The 26879-nt window shown below is 41.5% G+C and overlaps 1 protein-coding gene across 1 annotated transcript in view; it reads left to right on the top strand.

Annotated features, from left to right (window-relative positions):
• The first annotated feature begins 2777 nt into the window (after nt 1–2777).
• Nucleotides 2778–26879, top strand: part of GLRA3 (glycine receptor alpha 3) — a 139279-nt gene continuing 115177 nt past the window's right edge. Inside the window, exon 1 of the mRNA XM_045017389.1 lies at nt 2778–2848. Within this exon, the coding sequence (XP_044873324.1) occupies nt 2778–2848 (71 nt within the window). The remainder of the gene's footprint in view (nt 2849–26879) is intronic.

Genomic DNA, 26879 nt, shown 5'->3' with positions numbered 1-26879 from the left:
TGGTAATATTAATAGTGTTATAAGAAAAAATGCATCTTCCTGAATCCCTTGGGAAAAAGTAGGACAATTTAAGTGTGGAAGTGCACAGGTTGTAAAGCTAAACAGTACCAATGAGAAAGAGCTTCACTAAATGTTTATATTAAGAAAAAAGTCAAATATGACTGTTCTGAAAATATAGTGCATGCACTTTACACCTTAATTCAATGCATCCCATTGGAAAAAAAGGAGGTTTCCTTAGCATTAAGAAGCAAAGCAATTCTTTTAGCAGTGACTAAGTTTTGTGTGTGTTAATGATAGAGGACTCCCGATCTTCTTTCTCCTTCACTCTCCTATTTAACTATTACATTTAAAGAAAACCTAGGGGGAAGGGCCAGTTTAAACAGATGACATTCTAGAGTGTCCCACAACAATGCATTTAACACAAAGTATATGTGGGTTTGGAGAGACACACATCAGTTGTAGAAAATGAGGTCGGAGTTATTACTATGTAATGGTGCATGCTGGGGCAATTGCAGTGGTGATAGCAAAAGAAGGCACAGGTGCAACCTCAGAAAAAGAACCAGGAGGATGTATGGCCGAACAGCACATGTTATCGTATCTGTCTTTTAATAATGTGACTAAAATGTGGTTAACCCATCATTTTGTACCTATCCTTTCTAGTAAGTACAGACTTGTCTTATCTCCTTCATAGTGTTGTTCAATCTCTTCCTTTCCCTTTATTTCCCCCCATTTCCTTTACTACCTTATCTTCTCTTCTGTCATTTTACTCTATTCCCCTCATATCATTTTTCTATATTGTGTCCCCCTCCCCCCGGTTTCTTATGCACTGTTCTCTTCTTCCTTCCCCACACCTTCCTTCCCTCTCCTCTCTGGCACTCTTTCTGCTCTCCCTCACTCTCGCTGTACAGTATTGTCTCTTTCTTCACCTTCTCCTGCCTCCCAGTCCTTCCCACACCAAAGCAAACTCACTCGCCTGTCTTAACCCCCAACACCTGCCTCTTCCACACAGTGCCGCCTCCCCTCACTCACACATGCACCAGCACAAGCAGGGTCCCCCAGAACCTGCTCAGACAAGCTCCTCCCACCCCCAATACATCCGCAAATACAACTGCAGGCCCCAGCCCCCGTCCAGACTGAGCTTGCTACAGAGATCCCCCCACCTCCAAAAAAAGGACACCCCCCCTCCCAGCCCCAACACAAGCAGCCTCCCCTTGTCTAAGGTTCTTTCTCGTTTTGCCTCCCCGTCCCCACAGGTATCGCCTCCCCACGCCCACTGTCCCGCACCGCACGGAGGTTCAGTCACAGCCACAGATGTTCACTTCGCACCGCCCCTTACACCCCAATCGCTCCTTCTCCGGTAGCCCGCTCTTCTGCCCCCGCTCTCCCCCCAGCTGCTTCTCCCTCACTCGCCCCCCTTTCCCCAGACTCTTTCCTCCTGAAGCTCTCAACGCCTCCTTGCTCAGGAGCGCTCTTCCCTTCTGAACCCCCCTCTCCACATCTCATCACATGGGATGAAAAAGGACCAGGGCGACCTGATTCCCCATCTCCACTGTGGTTGCGCCTTTCAAAGTGGAAACTACCACGGACAGCTCTTCCCAGCCACCGGAGAGCCACTGACCCCAGCGCATAGCTCAACGCCCATTCCCAGCGCCCAGTGCACTGCACACCTGCCGTCCCTGGACACTCCCGCCCGTCCCCCAACCTCACCGCACTCCCCCAAACACACACAACTCCCCCTCCGAAGCCCCTGGGACACAGCCCCCGGGTCGTCTGCAAGCCCCGCTCCCTGCACTCACCTCTCCTTTCCTCTCCACCCCAGCAACAGCTCTTTTACAAGCGTTTAATCTGAAGGGGCTCTGACAGCAGCTAGGACAGAAGGCTCCTTTTCTAATACTCGTTCTGAATTTAAAGGGTGTGAAAAGACAAAGGCGGCGACAGCGGGGGGATCACCCACCCTATTCCTGGCTGGACTAACTGCTCCCCATATCAGATCCCCTTTTGAAGGCTCGCCACCCCCCCACCCCCCCATTCCCTCCTGCGGGACCAGTCCCTCATCATCTTCCTCAGGGTCAACCCCGCCGCCGCCGCCAGACATCTCCTTCTAGGAGATCCTCTCCTTCTAGGAGATCCTCTCCCTGTCCACCCCCTGAAACATCACTCCTCCCCCCACACACACACACGCGGCTAACGGATTAACCTCCCCTCTTCCCCCACCCACCCACCCCCTTCTGGTATGTTGCAGTGCTGCTCAACCCGGCTGTCAGTCGGCCTGGGAGCTCCCCTGAGTGGCTGTGGGCAGCCCATTGCCGGGGCTTGGTCTCCGCCCTCCCCCGCGCTAGCTCTCTCAGCTGGTCCTAGCGTTCCAGTTGCTCAGGAATGTGGCGAGCCGGGTTCCGGCTGCTAGCAGGAGCCGGAGGGAGGAAGGGAAGCTGAGCGCATGCTGCCGCTGCCGCCTCTGCTCTGCCTGATCTTCCCCTTTTGGAAAAGTCGCTTTCTTTAAATGAAAAATACAAACCCTACCGAGAGCTGGTTCCCAGCCACCACCAGAAAATGTTCGGCCAAGTGCCCGGTGCTGGTGAATAACTAACCCCGTACTAAAACTTCCCTGCCAGTGGGATTACAGGTGCTACACTGCCGCAGGGAGCTCTCCAGGGTGCTGAAGTCCCGGCAGTTTCTCCAACAGCTCCCAAGACTGACCAAATTTCCTTGGCACTCTTTCTGGATCCTCCATGACTCGGAAACGTCTGCTCTGGAGGTTGTGAATGCCTCGTAGTAACATGGCCAAGGTTACATACCTTCGTGCAGCTGTTTCGGGATTTTATCTCTGGGAAGCTGCAGTTCTGCTCAGGTGAGTCCCTCCAGGGTGGGAAACGGAGATCACAAACGTGCCCCAAGCGGTTTTTCTTGCACAGCTGAAATGCTTGGGACTCATGGATGATGCACAGTTGCTGCTGCCTCTCCCGCCGTACTCGCCACAACTGTCTAGCCTTCAATAGCCTTCTCATTGTCAATGACAATTAAATGGGATTTGTGTCTTTGAGGTAACTTTGAGATACTGGAGTGACGCTGGATTTCAGTTTCATTTTACAATGTAAGGTTCCCTGTCTTATTTAGAGCTGGGGTTTTCCCTTGCACAGTTGACCAATTAGCTTGTGTTTTGTCACGTTCTTTCTTTTTAAATGGAAATGCAACACTTAAGCTCTTTAAAATTCTTCAGTTTAGAGATGTAGATAAAGTTCTACGAATTTATTCGGAGTTTGGAATACATTTGATTTCAGTTACTACTATTTATTATTTTATTTAGTATAGGGCATCTAATTTGGGGACTTTATTAGGTCAGGAAAGTTTCATGCAGAAACAGGAACAATGATAGCCGGGTGGAGAGAAGAAACTGACTCGAGAATTTCTTCCAGGATGTTTTACCTACTTGCTGTACTATGCAGTTGGTCTTTCTAAAATTTGTATAGTGTATGATACCGATAGAGCAATAAATCAAGAGTTGAGCAGAAAAGACTAGAGGACATCCTAGTGCACAAGGTTTTTTCACTATTGCCCAGTGCACTTTTCTCAGATCAACTAACATGATATCAACACAAACATTCTTTTTCTCAAGTTCTCTAAGTGTGGTGGTTACATTCTGGAACAAACTAGACTCCCTCTTCCATTAATCTCTGTATTTATTTTAAAAGGCAAGCAAACACAAACAAAAAATCCCACAATATAGACATTTTAAAAGCAGAATTCGAGGTCACCCTTTTGATGTTTTTGCTAGAATATTCTGCTAGAAGTAAACCAATCTGATATATGTGAATGTGTTAGTTTTGTACTGCAATAAAACAAAGCATAAATACATACAACTTGCATAACACACAATCAGGTTATTACTGAGTGTCATATCCTTATTTTTTTTTCAAAGGTGCAGGAAGGAAATAAAAAAATGCAATGATAGGTTACCAGACACACACTTGTGATAACATACAGAAGGATTATTTATAAACACACAACTATGTATAGTACCAAGCAGTGGTGATGGTGAATATACATTCATTTTAGGTAGTGTTAGGTTAATTGAATCAACATGTGAAATGTAGTAGTATTTATTGTAATTTTACTTTAACTTTGCAAACAGGAACAGATTTTAAGAAACTGGGTCACATGATGTGGGATTATTTGGTGTTGTGTGGGAGGGTGAGCAGTAGAGAGTGTACATTTTCTTGTAGTTTTGAATATTTAATGTATGGAGTAGAAAGATGGATCCTATGGGCTGTAATATACTGAATGAAATATAATATTATAAGTAGAAATGTACTATCAATTATTGTATATAAAGGTTACTTATAGATCATGATTTCCTTGACATTTATCTAAATGTCAGTATACTATTGAATGAACACCCAACTCTTTATTTAATAATATAAAACATATTTATTTACAAAGAGAAGAAATAAGTTTTTGGAAGGCATAGCATCAGATCAGAAAACATTACTCAAGGAAGTTAACTCATATTTAAGTTCAGATTGTAGACTGACATCTTTGCATTGCATGTGTATCCTTTTTATCCATTTTAAAGAAACAAACATGTTTTCATAATAGCAGGGTTGTTCATCTAAATGATCATTTTTAAGAATAGTCATGGTCATTATGCTCAAAAATCTAGAAGCTATGTAGTGTATGGCTGCTGTGAAGGCAGTGAGAAGGTGGGAGTGCATAGGAAGGTTCTAGCTTTTATTTCTCAGACAGGGGCAGGGTGAATTTGCAGCCCTTATGCACTCTGGAATAAAAAGACTGCTCCTGACTTGAGCTATTAGCATCACAAGCCATCCCAAAAGGATATAGATCAGCCCAGTTCATCATGTCCAAATGAGGGTGTGTTAAAATGTTGACACAGATGTTTTGCTTTCTGGAAGTCATTGAGATCAATTCTCCTGCTTTGCACCTTGTGCAATCATTTATACCTGGGCAGATGGGAGGTAAACTGCTACCATGTTGTCTTCCCTCTAAGACACAATCACTCCTAGCGATCCATTGAGATGCAGATCTTATACTGTACCTTCAATGAAGAACTATACCTTCTGAGCACAACTGACCCCTAAATGATTTCCCCTGTTCCAGATATGACACAAGGGTAATGATTGTTCTCATTTTTTAAAACAACATTAGAGATCCAACTTTTCTTACATCATTTTAATTTTTGTGGGATTTTTTTTTCTGGTTGGTGGTAGGGGGAGGTTACGCTAAATGCTCCAGTAGAAGCAACTTGAATTACTTACCTTGTGATAGTACTATATCTGCATGTTATTTAGATGCCATCTCTGAGAAGGGTAGAACTTATATTTTTAGTACATGCTAAATAAAACAAAATTTGCTCTATTTAAGATGAACTATTTAAATGCAAACTTGTTACTCTCATCAGTTAGATGCTGAAGGTCCACATTCTGGTACATTTTGTAAAAGGAAAGACATCTGATTTCTTTATGGAAAGAAATAATTTTTCATCCCATTTTCAAGTCCCTTTACATCAGAAATATGAAAAAAATAAAGACTCGATAGTTAAAAATAACTATTTTTATAAGCTGATATCTGAAAGCTATTTTGCAGATAGAAGAATAAAACATTATTTGCATTTTAGAAATCTTGTATAGCTAGTTCTGTGTATTATTATAACAATGCAGTTGGAGTATAATGTAGTGGTGTATTTTAGATCTTATACTTCTGACAGTGGTTTATGGGACATGACAAAAAGACATGCAGCACTTTTTTTTTTATAAATTTTGAAGAGCATTCAGTTCAGAGACAATTCTGCTTCCATATAATATCTTAATGTGTTTCTGTTCTTGTTTATTATTGTATGAACTTTATAAGATGGGACTATTTAAACTCCTTGTTTATTGGTCTTATATATAAACAAATCAGCACACTCAAGCTCATTTTGAACTCAGCAGCAAGATTTTTAATTATACACTCAACTTCTTTAAAATCTTTACATTAGCTTTCAGCAGATTTCTTTATAGATTTTAAAATTCTGCTTATCATTTAAACAAACTCTTTATAGACTGGGCCTTTCATATATTTCAGAATTGTTCCATTAGCAACTCATGACAATCCTCGCAACAGGGCTGTTATCTTTATGAATCAAGGCTTTTTCTGTTTACACCTCTCTGGAAATTGCTTCTCAAACTCCGGAAATTAGAAATTCTCAATTTTTAAGTCTAAACTGAGTACTCCTTTTTTATTTTTATTTTTGCTGTAATATTATTGTTTAGTGGAAAGTGCTCTGAGTCACCACATGTAAGTAGTGTAAAGTAAAATCTTTGTTTAGGACTATATCTGCTCCTGTTGCTTATCTAAAAATAAAATCATAACTCTTGGTAATACTCTAAGGCCAGACTGCCCACTTCCACACGGAACCACTGAAGAGAGATTTGAAGGGGAAGAAATATCTTCTGTGGAGAATTCTCCCTGTTCTACCAAGGAGCAGAATTTACCCTCTACAGTTAAAAGGGCTCAATTAAAACTGCAGTGCATTTGAATGGATCTCATGAGATCAGGAGGAGATCAAAATCACCTTTGTGGAGTCTGGTCACTCTGTAGTAGCTCTGGCCTTTGCTTGTTAACAGAGTGGCTCCACTGAAGCCCCTAACTGGATACTGTAACTGTTCCTTTCTCAGAGATCTCCTTACAGGGAAGATAATTATCTGCGGGGGGGGGGGGGGCAGAGCTGTGAAAATGTAGTATAGCTTCTCTCTGTATTATACTTCTCAAGTAACCTCCAGAAAGGAAGCGGGAAGATTTGTATCACCTCTTGCCTATCCACTCCTCCCTCAACCTGTTCACTAACCCCTTCTTCTTTTCTCTGAGGAGGAATCATATCATGGAGGTCCCTGACTGCACTAGAGGAAAGGATCTGTGCAGAGAGAGTGACTTTTGCTACATATCCCAGAGGTGTGACTGGGCCTACAGTTAACTACTGTGGGGCTTAGTCTTATGTTATGGAGAAGTAGGACTTCAGATGAGTAATAATAGCAGCACCAACAAACTTTTCTTCATGCAAATAGTCTTAGTAGTTTAAAAAAATGCCAAGCAGAATACAAGAAAATACTTCATATAATATGAGATGCCATGAGAATTGCCTGTGAGGTGTCAGTAGCTGTTTAAGAAGCAAAGAATGACACCTTTGATGTTAATAAAGCAGCAATTAAAAATCCATGTATTGCAAACTCAGTGAATGAATTTATTAAAATCAACACAGATGTGCCTGTGTTGGGTGCAGAGAAATGGAAATTTAATAGTTCAGGGTAATGAAGTACAGAGTCTTTCATCTCTAGAGCCCTAGTCTGTAGCAACCAGAAGCTATTTTCAATGGAGAGATTATCTGGCATACATCAGTTATCACATTCTAGGTCCTACTGGACAAGTGACAATGACACACTCCCTATGTGGGTGTGCCTAAGAACCTGGATTGTCTTGTAGTTTACAAAACAAAGAAAAAGAGATGACTATTATGAGTGAACATGGTAATTTAAATATGCCATGTGAAATTCTGGCCCCATTCAAGTCAATGGCTTGCTATTTGCCATTCACTTCACTGAGGCCAGGATTTCACCTGCTGTTCCTCATTTCTGAAAATAAATCTGTAAAGAAACTGCTTTCTTGAGAGCCCACCTTTGTTTTTGTTATAAATCAGAAGGAAGAAATATGTTTGTACAGTAATATACAGGAAAATTAAATTAAAATTACAGTATTTAAATAAATATTCACCTTTTAATTCTTGCTGTGCTAGTGCTGTTCTTACTTCTCAATATTTCCTAATTCATTCCTAGCTAACTGATACAAACAATAAGAGGAATACTATGATTCTGTATGAAGAAAAATATAATGATTGCTCTCCTAAATCAGAAAGGTCCAGATGTGTCAGGCCTGATTATGATCTCATTTGCACTGATGAAAATTAGAGGAAATGCCATTTCAATCAATAGAGTTAAACTTAGATTAAAACAGGTGAAAGATCAAGCCCCTTGTTGTTCAACTAATTTTGGAATATATTATTTAAATACCCTTATTTAATAACATTTTCTTAGATATAGGAATGCATCCCATGTTCATTTAGAAGCATATTGATTTGTGTCACTTGTGACACAATCTCACAATTTACAGTTTTATGAATACTTAACACACTTTTAAAAATACAGCAGCATATGTTAAATAAATATGCCACTTACTGTTGCTAGGGCCTTCTGTATTCTGAAATTTCACAGCCTGCACTTTTCTGTGGAATCCACTCCCTAGTGCAGAATTGAACTCCAAAACTTCAGCCTTTATTTAAAAGAAATGTGTCCAGCTGTCAAGGTAACCTTAGAAACATGAACCAAGCCTAAACTGTAATAACATTCTCTTCCACAGATTAAAGAAACCCTGACACAATAGCTCTGAGGTGTGAATTTCATTTAAATTGGCTGTTTACTCTGAAACCTTAAGATGACATTAGAAATGGCACACATAACTGTTTTACAGATCATTTAGCAGAAATATCCAGCAAATGTGCTTATCCCAGTCACAAGCTGCCTCTTAAGGTGATAAATTTATTTTATTTTATATTTTTAAAAAACTCTCTTTTCCAATTTGCCCTAGCAGATTCTGTAGATTGGGACCTTCCAGGGAATTTAGGTCTACCATACTGTGGAGTACAAAAGACCTTGATTATTGCAAAGCATCCAAACAGCTTTGCATGTTGTTTCCTTTCAGGTTTTTAATATAATTGTTTTAAAATTGCATTGTCATTGGTTACACTCAGGAATGGATAGGTGTTTCATGCTCTAGTCTAGGCAGTTGTGGACTGAAAGATGCACCATCCTCAGGAGCTATCTAAATTTAAACTTAGTGACCAAGGAGCCAGCTGCCTAAAGGTGCCCCTCAAGACAGAAGTAAAACGATGAAAAGTGGTGACTTGCTGGTAATAATAGGCTAAAACATATCATTTTATAGTGGGAATGGGAAGAACTATAACAACATTGCTGACCTGTTACAAATAAACTGTGGGAGCACATCTTTAAGTGCCTTTATTATGCCTGTAATCAAGCCATTGGAGGTGATAGTGCTCAGATTTTCTCTTGTAGTTCAACTGTACTCTCAAATTGCTCAGATTTTCAAACAGGAGGCTGCTCTACAAAGTGACTGTGGACAGAGTGTAGGTGGGCAAATGCCCTTTTCTGTCACCCTTTTAATAGTTAACCCTTCAGGAGGTGCATATGAAACAGCCAAGAATGCACTTGGGCCCAATATCCCTGCATCCAGCACATTCTTATTGATTAACTTCCCAGTATGAATCAGAGAAAAGTGAGCTGACAGTTGAGAGGACAGTAGACATAAGATGGTTACACAAGTAAGATCAGGACAGCAAAGTAAAGCCAGGCGTCTGGAGGAAATTTTAAACACCATTGATATATGGTGTGCGTTTGTAGGTATGTGTATGTGTGTATAATGTTTTGTGGACCAATTTCACTGGAAACATAAAAGGCTAGCAGCATCGTTTATTAACCTTAGCATTATTTTCACTGACTTATTCAGTAAGGGAAATGCTTCAGTGCATACATTAGAAATTCTGGTTTCTGTCGGTATCCGGCATGAATCCTGTCACTCTGAGCAGTATCCTGAAGCACTAACTTGACCTTGGCCTTAAGATGATGTTACATACTATAAGACTTTTTATGTTGGTTTTTGGAAAGAACACACAGAGAAGAAAACAAATCCAATATTGCTTTATTCACATAGCCCGCATAACAGGGAATGAAAAGCAATGAGAGACTACGTCAATTCATCACAAATGGAAAAAAGCATAAACTGAACTGAGGGAGCAAAAGATAAGACACTATAAAATGGTTATTAATAAAAAGGAAGTGTGACAGTTCCTGGAAAATCTGAATTATCTACAAATCAATGGAAACCTAGTTTTATCTCTGCATTTCAATCAGGTGCTGCTACCCCTTCTTTCAAAATATTAATGAATATGTTAAATAAGATGGGACCTAACACTGATCTCAGCATCTTCCCTCTAGTCCAGTGGTTCCCAAACTTGTTCCGCCGCTTGTGCAGGGAAAGCCCCTGGTGGGCCGGGCCGGTTTGTGTACCGGCTGCGTCCACAGGTTCGGCCGATCGCGGCTCCCAGTGGCCGTGGTTCGCTGCTCCGGGCCAATGGGAGCTGCTGACCTAACTCTGTAGTGTAGACCAGGCCTCAGTTGATCAGGCTCAAGTGCAGTGAGGTGCTTTTAGGTCACAGCTCCAAAGCCCATGAATACAAATCCATATATGTACATATTATGAAACAGGCTACCACATGTGCATTCCAGTCTACATCAAATCATGCACTCTGATTGGTCTACTAATTTTTGTAGCTAATCCCCATCTAGATCATGAGCTGTTTATACGCTGTACTACATGCTAGGCCACAATTACAAGCTGCCATACATTCCTTTCTTTCCTACTATTCTTTATCTACCAACTCCATATTATCTGCAAGGCCACTTTATATTTACAGTTTACATATCCATTGTTAACCTCTGTTTTCTTCCTTCTGCTTCCAATCTTCAGTCTGGCTAGGTCTACATGTATTCAGGATCATAAGAATTAATTTTTCCAAGATTTTGTGAAAACACATTATATTCTTTACCAAAATCCAAATATATTAGATCTCCTTCATTCAGTTTGTAATTGTATTCTGCCCCCACCCCCACCCCAAAAATCAAACTTTTTAAGTTTGGCAAAAAAAATTATTTTCAAATCTCTGGTTGTTCATTATTTCTTTACCCTCTAGGATCTCTATTCAGAAAAGCACTTAAGGAGACACTTAAAGGTAAGTACCTTAAGTGCTTTCCTAATTTGGAATGCTTTCCTGATTAAGAGCCTATGGATGAGATTTTCAATAACACCTAAATGTTTTAGATGCTTTTTGAAAACTCCTCCCTCCACATAGCAATTATTTTCTTGTAATATTTGTACCACTATTTTACTGGGGTTGAAATCATTCTTAGTGGATAAAAATTGCCAGTCACTCTTTTTTCCTTCTATAAAGATTGATGCCATATCTGTTTTTGTTCAGTCTTCTGATACCCCCCCAGTTCTCTGTGACTTTTCAGAACTAATTAACATTTATTTGGTAAGTTATTCAGTTCATTCCCTTAACACCCTGTAATGCATGTTATCCAAGCTGGCTGACATGTTCATACTTTCCAGGTACAGTATTCTTATAACTACTCTTCACTGCTTCCTACTTGTCCAATTTTACTGTATTTTTCTGTTAATTTTAAAAAAGGAGTTTGATATTTCAGCCATTTTTAAGTCATCATTAATTTAATTTCTCTCCTTTCACGTGATAATGGGTACTATTTAGTATTTCTTTCCCTCTCCCTCCACTCCTTAAGCTAGTATTAGCTCATTCAGCTATTTTGTTCCCCTTGGGTGAAATTAATTCATCCACCCAGAAAGCTCAAGTAAAATGACTTTGATGATGGGATTGGGAGGATAGAATTCACCTTCACAACCTATGGGGAGAACCTGAGACTATAGTGAAGGTCTTTGCAGTTGCTATTCCAGCCTGGGAGCTGGAATGGGATTGCAATCTCACTGTGCTCCCGGCATTTGGTTTCTGAGGCACTGGATCCTGATCCTAATTGTGGTCCTGTGGCATGGCTCCCAGCTCACCCAAAATGGCCTCTCCCTTCTATGTGGGGCTGGCTCAGATTCCTTCTCTAGTGCACAGACCCCCAGTACAGTCAAGCAGTTTAGCTTCCTTTGTCTTTCTCGGTGATTTTAATTGCAGCTCATGCAGAGCTCAGAGATTATTGCCATTTTTCTTTTGAGAATGTAGTTGTATTTTAAGAAGTTTTTCTCTACTGAGTTTATGCCCCTTTTGAGCTCCCTTTCCACAAACATTTGTGTGACCAATTTTAGTAGCACAAATGCCTGTAGGAAGCAGACTTTAAACTCAGACTTTACTATTCACATTGAATTATTAATTCTCCTGTCAGGACTCATGGTAGAAAGTCTATTTTTTAAAGTTTTACTCATTCAGCTTGGGAACAATAACAATTTCATATGACTTGCGTGAGCTATCACATAATGGTATTTTAAAAGCAAGTCAAAAAGTATGCCTACACCACACACTCCTTTTGACAGCATGTAGAATACATACACTGCATGCCCCCCAGCACAGGTATAAATAGCAGTGTAAATGGTGAGGCACTTCTTAAGCGAGTAAAGACACCCCTGAACCCTGTGGGTATGTATCTTACGTGTCTGTCTGCTTGCCCAAGCACTGCCTCCTCCATCTACACTGCTAATTTTAACAATGTAGTGTCCAGCTGGCTCCCCACTGCCAGAGTTTCTTCCCCCTGCCCCCAAATGTAGCCTTTAAGTTGAATTGATGTTGTTCATCCCTAGTGAGTGAGTCCACTCCTGGGCTGCTACAGTTTTAAGATCAACCAGCTGAGAGACACCCTCAGGGATTTCCTTAGGATGGAAAACTTTAGGAGCACATGAAGAATGCATACAGTGACCACAAACACAGCTACAAGTAATGAATTGTGTGTGTAATACAAATCTCACTAAGCAGATAATCAATGTTACAGTCACAAACACATACATGTAGAAAATCTGAGAAAGCCAATGCAATAGCCAGCACTGTATTCATACTTACATCCCCCAAGAGATCATCGAATCAGGTGGATCCTTCAAAGGTTGTCGTCACGAGTGTGGGGGGAATAGTTTCCTGCTCAGGTCTTTCCTGCCTATCCATACCAAGGAACCCTTTTTATTCTCTTTTGACCACACCTACTATCTTATACATATATATGAGGGTTCTATCGCCTTTTTCCTTATCTGTACTGCCACAACCCATAAACTTTGGGGTTCCCTGCTGTTCAGCAGAATTTCCTATGATTTTACAACCAGCTATCTCACAGCCTAGACGGGTACATTGTTGCATACTTTCCCTGAACATTACCTATTGGCACGTTCTTTGCAATAAGCTTGTAAATTTACTGGTACAGGATTATTCCTGGGTTACCTACTTATGTCTCATAGTCTCATAGATTTAAGGTCAGAAGGGACCATTATGATCATCTAGTCTGATCTCCTGCACAATGCAGGCCACAGAATCTCACCCACCCACTCCTGTAACAAACCCCCAACCTATGTCTGAGTTACTGAAGTCCTCAAATCATGGTTTAAGTCTTCAAATCATGTCAACCCTTCTTAGGCCTAGTATGGCTAAACTGAAATCTTACAGGCTTCAGCGTGTAGGACTTGCATTATAGCCTTATTTTGCTAGTATACCTAATAGACTCATAGACTCTAAGGTCAGAAGGGACCATTATGATCATCTAGTCTGACCTCCTGCACAACGCAGGCCACAGAATCTCATCCACTCACTCTTGTAACAAACCCCCAACCTATGTCTGAGTTATTGAAGTCCTCAAATTGTGGTTTAAAGACCGCAACGTGCAGAGAATCTTCCAGCAAGTGACCCATGCACCACGGTGCAGAGGAAGGCAAAAAACCTCCAGGACCTCTGCCAATCTGCCCTGGAGGAAAATTCCTTCTTGACCCCAAATATAGCGATCAGTTAAACCCTGAGCATGTGGGCAAGACTCACCAGCCAGCACCCAGAAAAGAATTCTCTGTAGTAACTCAGATCCCACCCCATCTAACATCCCATCACAGACCACTGGGAATATTAACCTGCTAATAATCAAAGATGAATTAATTGCCAAAATTAGGCTATCCCATCATACCATCCCCTCCATAAACTTATCAAGCTTAGTCTTGAAGCCAGATATGTCTTTTGCCCCCATTACTCCCCTTGGAAGGCTGTTCCAGAACTTCACTCCTCTAATGGCTAGAAACCTTCGTCTAATTTCTAGTCTAAACTTCCTGATAGCCAGTTTATATCCATTTGTTCTTGTGTCCACATTGGTACTAAGCTTAAATAATTCCTCTCCCTCCCTGATATTTATCCCTCTGATATATCTCCCCTCAGACTTCTTTTGTTTAGGCTAAACAAGCCAAGCTCTTTGAGTCGCCTTTCATAAGACAGGTTTTCCATTCCTTGGATCATCCTAGTAGCCCTTCTCTGTACCTGTTCCAGTTTCAATTCATCCTTCTTAAACATGGGAGACCAAATTGCACACAGTATTGCACACAATATTCCAGATGAGATCTCCCCAGTGCCTTGTATAACAGTACTAACACCTCCTTATCTTTAGTGAAAATACCTCGCCTGATGGATCCCAAGACTGCATTAGCTTTTTTAACGGCATATCACATTGGCAGCTCATCACTTGTAAATGCTTATCAACCTTATACTTCTATGATACTATCCTACTTAAACTATCATTTACACATTAATTTATTATATTTAACCACAACAATAAATCCTCTATTGAATGATTAAACAAAATATTTGGCTACAACAGGGAAAGGCTCTGGCAGCTGGGGAAAGCTCTGGCAAGTGGGAGGCCGTGAGGAAAGGCTCTGGCAGATCACCATTGCCAATCCTTTTCCCACTGCCACTCCCATACCAGAGCTTTTCAGTGCCATGTAGCTATACACCACAATGTTGGCACCACATATAGTATGTAGTTACACGCCCCAAGTGGTGTGCAGTGTAGACATTGCCTAAGATAAACAAAATTCACAAAATAACTTCAAGATTTTGAATAATGGCTTTACCCACAAACACCACCATCCGTTTGAAGACATTCTGCCCTAGATTCGAAAGGCTTATGCACCTAAGTGTCAAGAAGTGCAACGTTTAGGCATCACTGTGTTTAAAAAAAAACAGTGGTCACAAGCTGCCTACCCCTAGTATGCCTCACTTTTAATCATTAAAATCCTCTAGACACCTAAATTCTATCAGCATGCATTCACAGAGCCACCTAAATCCTGACACCACCAAGAAGCTCAGCACCTAATTTACGCCTAAATTCTGACAGAATTCACAGATTAGGCATTCCCTCACCCATCTCACTGTAGTACCTGATCCAGCAGGCATGCTCTCAACACTCCTAACATCATACAAAGGATGACCACAGACTACTGGTTAAACACACACCTGGAATATGGGAAAGCCAGGTTCAGATCACTCCATTGCCTGATGTGAAGTGGGAATTTGCACCCAGGTCTTCTCTATCCCATGCAAGTGCCCTAAACATTGGACTATTGAGTATTCTGGGATGGGTCGCTCTCAATCATTGTTCTCCAGTCTCTAAATAATAGTCATTGGAGCAGGGACTAGAACCACCGTCCCCACTCCCAGGTGAGTGCCCTAATCACTGGGCTATATAGAGCCACTCATTCTCTCTCTTGCCCAATGAATATTTAATGAGTTATACAAAATGAAAGAGCTTCAGCAGGAGAGAGTGAGAGGTTGTTAAGTTCACTAGGTCCCTCTTGTGAATCGAGCCCTTTGTGAATAAGGAGAGGTAACATTTGCCAGATATGTTATTTGTTACAAATTATTAATCATTTCCCTCTACATTTTTTGTAAAACTGAAACCAACTTGTACCTTCACTTTATGTGTAGTCTTTATGATTTTTTTATTCATAATCAGAACATGCATTTATATTGGACTACCTTGGATCCTTTCACAGCCATTCTTTTTAGCATTTGTTATTTCTTCCTTTAGGTTGTCACATTTTTTAATCTCACAGGACTTTGCTGCCTTAAGAATTTCTTTTTTGCAGGTTCAAGTCTACTGCTACAGCAGTGTTTGAAATGTTCTTAATTTCTGGTATAAACTCTAACATCTTCAGTACCTTGCTTTACCTACTCAGTACCTAACTCATTCTCAAAGAGGGCTCCTTTTTTGTTTATATTCCTTTTCTGACTTCTTCTATGCTTCTGGTCTCTCAGAACTTCATGTGTATTGTATTTGCCTCACATAATTGTCCACACACTCGCTATTCATTGATAGACTGTCTGTAGGAGAGGAAGCAAACATGAGGATGTTGACATAGCAAGACATTTTTCTACCATACTTTTCAGAACACAATATGTAAATAGTGTCAGATTATAAGGTATCAATTGCAATCAGATGATTGCTTGATTTCAGCAGGCCCTTTTTTAATGAAAGTGTTTTCTTTACTTATGTACCTTTTATTTAGCAATGATGAATTTTGTTACCATTATATTCACTGCAACTATAGAATCAAGGGAAGTATTCTTGGGATTAAATCAATGTAATCATTATTTTAATCATGAGTGATCCAATAAATTAATATCAGCTCAGATTAATTTGCAGAAATGCTTTTGGTACTGCTGTTTGTGAGATGCAGATGAGTGCATAATGGCTGGCTGCAGTTTTTGCCTTTATGCTTTCACTTCACCCATGAATATGTAATTAATTTCCTTGAGCTGCTTTGTAAAGCTTTTTAATATACACTGTATTAAAAGCATTCAAAGATCAGTAGAATAAAATGAACCACAAAATAAAGTTCCCATAGCTCCAGGGCCTTGAGTTACACTTGCTGTTACAAGGAACAGGCTAAATAATAAAATGAAAAAGCCATTGATCCATTGTTATGTGCATAGCTGCATCACAAGATGGTTCTACAATCAACACTGTACTTAGAAATGTTTGTATTTAAAACCTTTTCAATGGCTCAAAGAATCTGTATTTCAGCTACTTATGGAGAGAAAGAATCCATGATTACCTGTCAAAAATCATAATGGCAAAGATGAAGATAACTTGACACTCAGCAAAAGTATAGATATATGGTTTTCAAAATAAATTACATCTGTATTGTCTCAGAAAAGATAGAGGAAACCACCAACAAAGTTACAAGGTAAACAATGTAATAGTTGTATATTGCCCTTTTCAACGGAAATATAAGTGACAGATTCTGAAGAATGCACCTGGAACAACATGCAGTACCTTTGTGGTTGCTCTAAATTGTATTTATTTGTAACAATCCCCTGGCACAATTATGCTGGCAGGGATTATTAGAGCATGGCTTGCTCTGGATACTCACTTTCCAATTCTGGCATTCTCCTATACCAGTGATGAGAAGAATTGGAGGGAGGTGGTTTAAAATGTGACTTTTTAAAAATGTTCTTCCCCTCCCCCTCCCACATGTATTATTGATATTAAGACAATTCTTCTAAGGATGCATGTGCAATCTCATTTATACAAACTGTTTCAATAGTCGTCCCTGCCCTTTAAAGTTTCCAAATTTTAAAAAATCCACCTTTGGGCTGAGACAACACATGGAAAAATTTCAGCCTCAAAGGTTAATAGTTCAAAAATCTATAAACCCACTATAATATCTGACAGGAGGTATCAGTAAATTCAGTATATTGCATAGCATACAAATGACATCAGATTTTTAAGGGCAAGATAATCAAAACAAATTTTGAGAAGACTCAGGAAAACATGATTTAAAAAAAAAGTTGAGAGAGAGCATGCACTCATATGTTCAGGAGAAGGAAAACTCTCTGATTTCAACCCAAGAACATCAGGCCAGACAGTTTGTAAAAGTTATGCCAATCACACATGGTCTATTGGGTCTACACTGCCAACCCCAGCTAACAGGATAAGGCAATGGCAAAGCATATCCATGCAGAGAAGTCCTTCTCTTATGAACTCCTTTATTATAACTGCTACAGACTAGGGACCGAATGGCTGGAGAGCAGTTCTGCAGAAAAGGACCTAGGGGTTACGGTGGATGAAAAGCTGAATATGAGTCAACAGTGTGCCCTGGTTGCCAAGAAGGCTAATGGCATTTTGGGTTGGATAAGTAGGGGCATTTCCAGCAGATCGAGGGACGTGATCATTCCCCTCTATTCAGCACTGGTGAGGCCTCATTTGGAGTACTGTGTCCAGTTTTGGGCCCCACACTACAAGAAGGATGTGGATAAATTGGAGAGAGTCCAGCGGAGGGCAACAAAAATGATTAGGGGGCTGGAGCACATGACTTATGAGGAGAGGCTGAGGGAACTGAGATTGTTTAGCCTGCAGAAGAGAAGAATGAGGGGGGGATTTTATAGCTGCTTTCAACTACCTGAAAGGGGGTTCCAAAGAGGATGGATCTAGACTGTTCTCAGTGGTAGAAGATGACAGAACAAGGAGTATGGTCTCAAGTTGCAGAGGGGGAGGTTTAGGTTGGACATTAGGAAAAACTTTTTCACTAGTAGGGTGATGAAGAACTGGAATGGGTTACCTAGGGAGGTGGTGGAATCTCCTTCCTTAGAGGTTTTTAAGGTCAGGTTTGACAAAGCCCTGGCTGGGATGATTTAGTTGGGTTTGGTCCTGCTTTGAGCAGGGTTTTGGACTAGATGACCTCCTGAGGTCCCTTCCAACCCTGAGATTCTATGATTCTATGATAACATGCACATTGGTACAACCATGCAAAATCTTTGAGCAGTTGTGCAGAAAGGAACTCTCAAGATTTAAAGGTATTTCTGCATTCAAGCTCATGTGCAAAGCAATATCAATCTGATTTCTGTGTCTCCAGTAGTGTATCCAATAGAGAAAGGCATACAGCGAGATTGAAGGAAAAGATCTGTGAGGTTCTCCTTGTAGTGGTCTTCCTCCCACAGACATAGCCTCTCTACAAAGTCTGTATGCAGATCCCAATGGTCTTGCTTGCTTGCAAGCTTCCCTAAATTGGCATCCCCTTCCCCCCGAGACTGCTCTAAATTACCCTAGCTCTGTATAGTCCTGGTGGACCATTACATAAATAGTGGATAATTGAGTGCAGGAAAGCCCTGGCCCTTCCCCCACTTGCTCAGTCATTAAGATAAGCTCCATACAAATCATAGATAGAGAGCAGCCCAGATATTGTTGTGCCAATTCTATGCCACTGAAGCACTCCTCTATGCTAGAGTGATATACCTATAGCTAGGTATGCCAGCTGTAGCCACTGTTTTGTGCTGACTGCACAGCACAGAGTGACTAACATGGCAGAAAAGCTGGGCCATTGCTAACTTTTGAGATCTAATTCAATTAATGAAGTGTGAAATAAAAGTATTTCAATCCTGCTTCCCATGTAAATCTAATTAAAACTCATAACTAAAACTCTATACCTCCATAATGTATTTTCTTGTTAAAATGTATGCTTGTATCTGGCATTGCTGTTCCTGTTGCCTTAATACAATCAGTGTGTAACTTCATTAAGAAAAAAAAATGATCTGCTGATTTTTTTTTTAAGTGTGGGGATTGGGGGGGAGGTCTTCTCAAAGCAAGCAGAACATTCTAGAAATGGCATCAGCAGTTCCTATGCAATTCCTCAGGAAGCATTCTGGTTTGGGGTAGCAGGGTGTCTGGAATGCCAGAATGGGAATTGGAGAGTGGCAGAAGAACAGTTTTGGTAGGAAGATGGGGTAAGAGCTGGTTTTAGCGAGAGAAACCAGCAGGGTTTTTATTTTGGAGGTGGGAGGGCGGGGGTTGCGCTTGGGGAGAGGTAGGAAGATGTTTTGAGGAATTGAGTAATATAGAACTCTTGAAGATTCATAAAGTATAAGGCCAGAAGGGATGATTAGATCAGCTATGTCTAATATCTGGTCTAGTCTTAAAGTCCATTATATTTTACCCAGTTACCCCTGTACTGAGCCCAACAACTTGTGTTTTGCTAAACATATCTTCCAACAAGGCATCCAGTTATGATTTGAAGACACACCAAGAGCTGGAGAATAAAGCACTTTCATTGGTAGTTTGTTCCAATGGTTAATCAGCCTCACTATAAAGTATTTGTGACTAATTTCTAATTTGATTTTGTCTGGCTTCAGTTTCTAGCCATTGGGTCTTGTTATGGTTTTCTCCACTAAATTAAAGAGCTGTTTAGTTCTTGAGATTTTCTCCCCCTGACACAGGAGCGGCTCCAGACCCCAGCACGCCAAGCACGTGCTTGGGGCGGCATGCCGCGGGGGGCGCTCTGCCGGTCACCGGGAGGGCGGCAGGCAGCGCTCTGGTGGACCTCCAGCAGGCGTGCCTGCGTGCCTGCTTCGGTGGAGCCGCGGGACCAGCGGACCCTCCGCAGGCACACCTGCGGGAGGTCCACCGAAGCTGCGGGACCAGCAGACCCTCCGCAGGCATGCCTGCAGGAGGTCCACCGGAGCTGTGGGACCAGTGACCAGCAGAGCGCCCCCCACGGCATGCCGCCGTGCTTGGGGTGGCAAAATGTCTAGAGCCGCCCCTGCCCTGACAGTACCCATAGACAAATTAAATCACCTGTCGATCTTCTATTTCATAAGTTAAACAAATCATGCTCTTTAAGTCTCTGACCCTCAGTCATTTTCTCCAGCCCTCAAATAATTTTGGTGTCTCTTTTCTCTAGCCTCTCAGTTTTTTCAACACCCTTTTTAAAATACAGACACCAAAACTGTTCACAGTATTCCAGTATCAGTCTCACCAATGACATATAAAGTGGTAAAATCACCTTCCTATTCCTACTTCCTCTGTTATACATCCAAGGATCTCCTTAGCCCTTTTTCCCACAGCATTGTACTGGAAGCTTATTTTCAGTTTCTTGTAAATTCTTCTCAATTATTTACTGAGTCACTGTATCACGTTTCCAAGATACATTCCCAACCCCCCCATTTTGTACGTATGGCCTGCATTTCTTGTGCCTAGAGATATAACCTTGCATTTGGCTGTATTAAAACTCCTTTTCTTTGAATGGATCCAGCCTACCAAGTGATCCAGATTGCTCTGCATGAGTGCCCTGCCACCATTGTCATCACTTCAGTAATCTTTGTGTCATCTATATATATTTATCAGCAGTCATTTTATATTTACTTCACATCATTGATGACAATGTTGAATGGTGTCAGCCTTTGTACTGAGCCCTGTGGAACCCACTAGAACTACCCCTATTTAGTGATGATTCCCCAGTGACGACTACTTTTTGAGACTGTCAGTTACCAGGTCTTAATCCATTTAATACGTGCTCTTAAAATAGTATAGTGCTAACTTTTTAATCAGAATGTTATGTGGGATTAAGACAAATTTCTTACAACAGACTAAATATGTTACATTAGTGCAGTTACCTTTATCAACCAAGCTTGTGATCTCATGCAAGAATGAAGTATCAGAGGGGTAGCCGTGTTAGTCTGGTTCTGTAGAAGCAGCAAAGAATCCTGTGGCACCTTATAGACTAACAGACGTTTTGCAGCATGAGCTTTCGTGGGTGAATACCCACTTCTTCGGATGCAAGAAGAAGTGGGGATACCCACTTCTTGCATCCGAAGAAGTGGGCATTCACCCACGAAAGCTCATGCTGCAAAACGTCTGTTAGTCTATAAGGTGCCACAGAATTCTTTGCTGCTCATGCAAGAATGAAATCAGTTTTGTTAAACTTAGTTTCCATAAAAGCATGTCGACTGGCATTAGTTATATTCCTATCCTTTAATTTTTTTATTAATTCAGTCATGTACCATTTTTCCCATTACTTTGCCCAGGATTGATCTCAGGCTAAATGACCTGTAGTTACTCAGCAATGGGGATACTATTGCTAGGATTTCTTTTGTTCCTAATATACATAAAAAAGCCTCCTTTTAATCACCCTTAACTCTGTCAGCCATGGATTTTGCCCTGATGTTTTTAGGTTCCCTTATCAATTTTTTTCACTTTCATAACTTCTAGTTTGTATTTATTGCTATCTATTCCCTTTTCCTTCCATCTATGGGGATATTGCTTTTTTATTCCTAATGCCTTTATATGATCATTGATCCATGATCAATTTTTAGCCAAAGTTGCTCACTTTGGGTATGTCTATACTACAAAATTAGGTCGATTTTATAGAAGTTGATTTTTAGAAATCGATTTTATACAGTCGATTGCATATGTCCCCACTAAGCGCATTAAGTCGGGGGAATTTGTCCTCACTACCATGGCTAGCATCAACTTACAGAGTGGTGCACTGTGGGTAGCTATCCCTCAGTTCTGCAGTCTCCACTGCCCATTGGAATTCTGGGTTAAGCTCCCAATGCCTGATGGGGCAAAAACATTGTTGCAGGTGGTTTTGGGTACATATCGTCAGTCGCCCCTCCCTCCGTGAAAGCAACGGCAGATTGTTTTTTGCCTTTTCTCCTGGGTTACTCATGCAGATGCCATACCACGGCAAGCATGGAACCCGCTCAGCTCACCGTCACCACTGCTGTTGTGAGCACTGTAAACACCTCACGCATTATACTGCACTATGTGCAGAACCGGGCTAAGAGACGCCAGCACGAGGAGGATTTTGATGAGGACATGGACACAGATGTGCCTGAAAGCACAGGCTGTGGCAACTGGGATATCTTGGTGGCAGTAGAGCTGGTTGATACAGTGGAACACCGATTCTGGGCCAGGCAAACAAGCACAGATGGGTGGGACCACATAGTGTTGCAGGTATGAGATGAGTCCCAGTGGCTGCAAAACTTTTGCATGCGTAAGGCCACTTTCCTGGAACTCTGTGAATTGCTTTCCCCCACCCTGAAGTGCAGGAATACCAAGATGAGAGCTGCTCTAACAGTTGAGAAGCGAGTGGCGATAGCCCTGTGGAAGCTTGCAATACCTGACTGCTACCGGTCAACCGGGAATCAATTTGGAGTGGGCAATCCTACTGTGGGGGCTGCTGTGATCCAAGTAGCCAATGCAATCATTGACGTTCTGTTATCAAGGGTAGTGACTCTGGGAAATGTGCAGGTCATACTGGATGACTTTTCTGCAATGGGGATCCCTAACTGTGGTGGGGCGATAGACGGAACACATATCCCCATCTTGGCACCGGACCACCTTGCCAACCAGTACGTGAACCACAAGGGGTACTTCTCAATGGTACTGCAAGCACTGGTGGATCACAAGGGACATTTCACCAACATCAATGTGGGATGGCCGGGAAAGGTGCATGACGCTTGCATATTTAGGAACCCCGGGCTGTTTGAGCAGCTGCAAGAAGGGACTTACTTCCCAGACCAGAAAATTATTGTTGAGGATGTTGAAATGCCAATAGTTATCCTTAGGGACCCAGCCTACCCCTTGCTTCCATGGCTCATGAAGCCTTACAGAGGCAGCCTGGACAGTAGTAAGGAGCAGTTCAACTATAGGCTGAGCAAGTGCAGAATGGTGGTAGAATGCGCCTTTGGATGTTTAAAAGCTCACTGGTGCTGTTTGCTGACTAGGTCAGACCTCAGTGCAACCAACATTCCCATTGTTATTGCTGTTTGCTGTGTGCTCCACAATATCTGTGAGAGTAAGGGGGAGATGTTTATGGCAGGGTGGGAGGTTGAGGCAAATCACCTAGCGTCCGATTTTGAGCAGCCAGACACCAGGACAATTAGAAGAGCACAGCAAGGTGTGCTGCACATCAGAGAGGCTTTGAAGACCAGTGGAATGAGTGGCCAGGCTTCGGTGTGACAGTTGTGTGTGTTTCTCCTTGATGCAAACCCACCCCCTTTGTTGATTTTAATTCCCAGTAAGCCAATCACCCTCCCACCTTCAAAATAAAGTAACTATTGTTTTGATACCATGCATTCCTTTTTTAATAATTAAAAAATAAATGAGATAACGGACAAGATAGCCCGGATGGGGTGGGGAGGAGGGAAGGACAAGGCCATATGTTTATTGTAGCCACACTAAAAATCAAACTGTTTGAATGACAGCCTTCTGTTGCTTGGGCCATTCTCTGGAGTGGAGTGGCTGGGTGCCCGGAGCCTCCTCCCCCTTCACCCGCCGTGTTCTTGGGCATCTGGGTGATGCAGATATGGAACTTGGGGAGGAGGCCATGCGGTTATACAGTGGATGCCCTGGGGGTCTGTGCTCTTGTTGGATTTCTTGCAGCTCCAACAGATGCTTCATCATGTCTGTTTGCTCCCCCATTAGCCTCAGTATTGTGTCCTGCCTCTGCTCTTCGCACTCACTTAATTCTTTCCTGGCTTCTGCCACTGAATGCCTCCATGCATTAAGCTGTGCCATATCAGTGTGGAAGGACTGCATGAGCTCAGAAAACATGTCATCGTGAGTGTGGGGTTTTTTTGCCTTTTAATCTGAGATAACCTCAGGGATGGAGATGATAGGGGGAGCATAGAAACATTTGCACCGGGGGGGAAGATAAAAAGAGAGAGTAAAATTTAAGATGATACATTTCTGAGAACAAAAAAGAGACTTTCACAGTGAATCAAGCAATTCACAGCAGACAGCATATGTGCTTTAGGTACAAGGCCGCATTTTGCCTTTTATATTGAGCACCTGCCAGTATGGTGACATATCACACATGGCTGGGCAACAGAATTCGTTTTCCAGGCAGCCATGGTAAGCCTTTTGGGACACAAGGTTGGCTTCTTACACCTTCATAACATGTGGGAATATTTTCAAACTGCAGCACCCTCCTTTTCCAGAGCAAGCAATGGGTTGGGTTTCATATTTAAAAGGAGGGGCTGCGATTTTCGGGTGGATGTGCAGCACACACCTACCCCCACAGCACCGCGTGGCTATTCTCTGGGATGATCCCTTCACCCCTCCCCGCCTCCCCCCCCCCCCCGGCCGCGTGGCTATTCCCTGGGATGATCCCTTTTGGCCAAGTACAAACAGTCCAGCATGAACGGGGTCCTTTTACTGTTCCCTTACAAAAATTCCCCTATTTCACCCAGGTGACCATGAATGATATCACTCTCCTGAGGCTAACACAGAAAGATATAGACTGAATGTTGCTTGAATGTGACCAAAACCCATGACCATTCACTGCCATGCTTTGTGCTGCAATGATTCCAGAATACTTGCTACTGGCTTGGCATGCTAAAGTGTCCTACTGTGGATGACGAAATAAGGCAGCCCTCCCCAGGAACCTTCTGCAAAGGCTTTCAGAGTACCTCCAGGAGAGCTTCATGGACATGTCCCTGAAGGATTCCCGCTCCATCCCCCGACATATGAACAGACTTTTCCAGTAGCTGTACTGGCCGCGAATGCATCCCAATTGTTTTTATCAGTGTATAAAAGAGGGGTCGCAGAAGGGGGTGTCTTTCCATAGCCTAGGAGGGAATAGAAAGCCCCACTGTTCACTGAGCCAAGTCCATTGTAACAGGCATGCATGTACCAGTGTAACTGTAGACACTGATCCGGGGAGCTAGGACCGTGCTTCGTTGACAATAAACCTGGCTGAGTGTCTTCGCTGATGAACCGAGTCTGTGGTCTCTTTGGGAAGTTGGATCTAGATCTTCTGGGCCAGCTGTCTACAGAGAGCTGGCACAACACAACACACATATGCGGCCACCAATTGACAAGATGGGGTAGATGGACTTTGAAAAGTCAAATAGGTTCCCTACACCTCATGTTTCCAAACAATAACAACAAAAATCAAAGCTGCATATTGGTCAGAAACAGAAGGTTTAAATATTTTGACTATTTCTACTGTAGCTAATAATGGGGTTAACATTTGTTTTTGTTGTATATCTGCTATTACTGAGTCTACTTTTACAGTTTTCTTGTATGATGTTTTCATGCCTTATATCAGTATGGATCACTAGTTATTCCATAACTTAGTTTATATCATACAGTAACTTTGATTATATCAGTCTCTGGAGATTATTTATGCAACAGTTATTGACTCAAACCAGTTTGCTTGACTGTGAATATTATATTTAAAAAATGATTGTGAGGAACTAATCAGTTGCAATCAGATTGCTGGATTTCATTAAAAAAGGGCCTGCTGAAAGTGTTTTCTTTTCTTAGGCACATTTTATATAATATTGATGAATTTTGTCACCATTATACTCACTACAACCATAGAATCAAGGGAAGTATCCTCAGGATTAAATCAATGTAATCATTATTTTAATCATGAGTGATCCGATAAATTAATATCCGCTCAGATTAATTTGCAGAAATGCTTGTTGTACTGCTGTTTGTGAGATGCAGTTGAATGCATAATGGCTGGCTGCAGCTTTTGCATACAGTCACTTCCCCATGAGTATGTAATTAATTTCCTTGAGCTGCTCTGTAAACCCTTTTAATATACACTGTATTAAAAGCATTCAAAGATCAGTAGAATAAAATGACCCACAAAATAAAGTTCCCATAGCTCCAGGGCCTTGATTTACACTTGCTGTTCCAAGGAACAGGCTAAATAATAAAATGAAAAAGCCATTGATCCATTGTTATATGCACAGCAGCATCACAAGATGGTTCTGCAGTCAACACTGTACTTTAAAACACAAATATTTATAACTTTTTCAATGGCTCAAAGAATCTGTTCTTAAGATACTAATGGGGAGAAATAAGCTATGTTTACCTGACAAAAAAAATCATAATGATAAAGACGTGGATAAATTGACACATAGTACAAATATAGGTATAAAATTTCCAAAATACAATGCAGAAGTCATTTATCAGAAAAGAAAGAAGAAACTACCAATGAAGCTATAAGTTAAATTATTTAATAGTTTTGTTTATTGTCCTTCACAGCTGAGGCGTGACAGATTCTGAGGGAACTAATTAGGGTATAATGGCTCACTGAGTCCTAAAGTTATCCCTTTCAGTAAATTTGAGATTGACACTATACTGAATAGAAATGGGGGGCAGGGATAATCTATTACATCCTTAGGTAAATTGTTACAATGATTAATTACCTCACTGTTAAAAACATGCCCCTTATCTCTAACATGAACTTGTCTAGTTTCAGTGTCCAGTCACTGGATCTTGTTGTGCCTTTTATCCTTTTAATCAGAAATGTACTTTCTATGTTGGTACTTATAGATCATTAGTAAGTCAACTCTCAATTTCTAGGTCGTGATTAGGATACTGATGTTGACCTGAAAGGCTCTAAAGAGTCTGGGTCCTGGCTACTTGAGGGACCTTCCCTCCCCCCATGTAATTTCATTGTCATTGCAATTAGCAAGGTGTTTGAGCTAACAG

Source organism: Mauremys mutica, chromosome 5, assembly GCF_020497125.1.
Source record: "Mauremys mutica isolate MM-2020 ecotype Southern chromosome 5, ASM2049712v1, whole genome shotgun sequence".
Classification (NCBI taxonomy): Eukaryota; Metazoa; Chordata; order Testudines; family Geoemydidae; genus Mauremys; species Mauremys mutica.
This window is presented reverse-complemented; position numbering and strand designations above follow the sequence as displayed.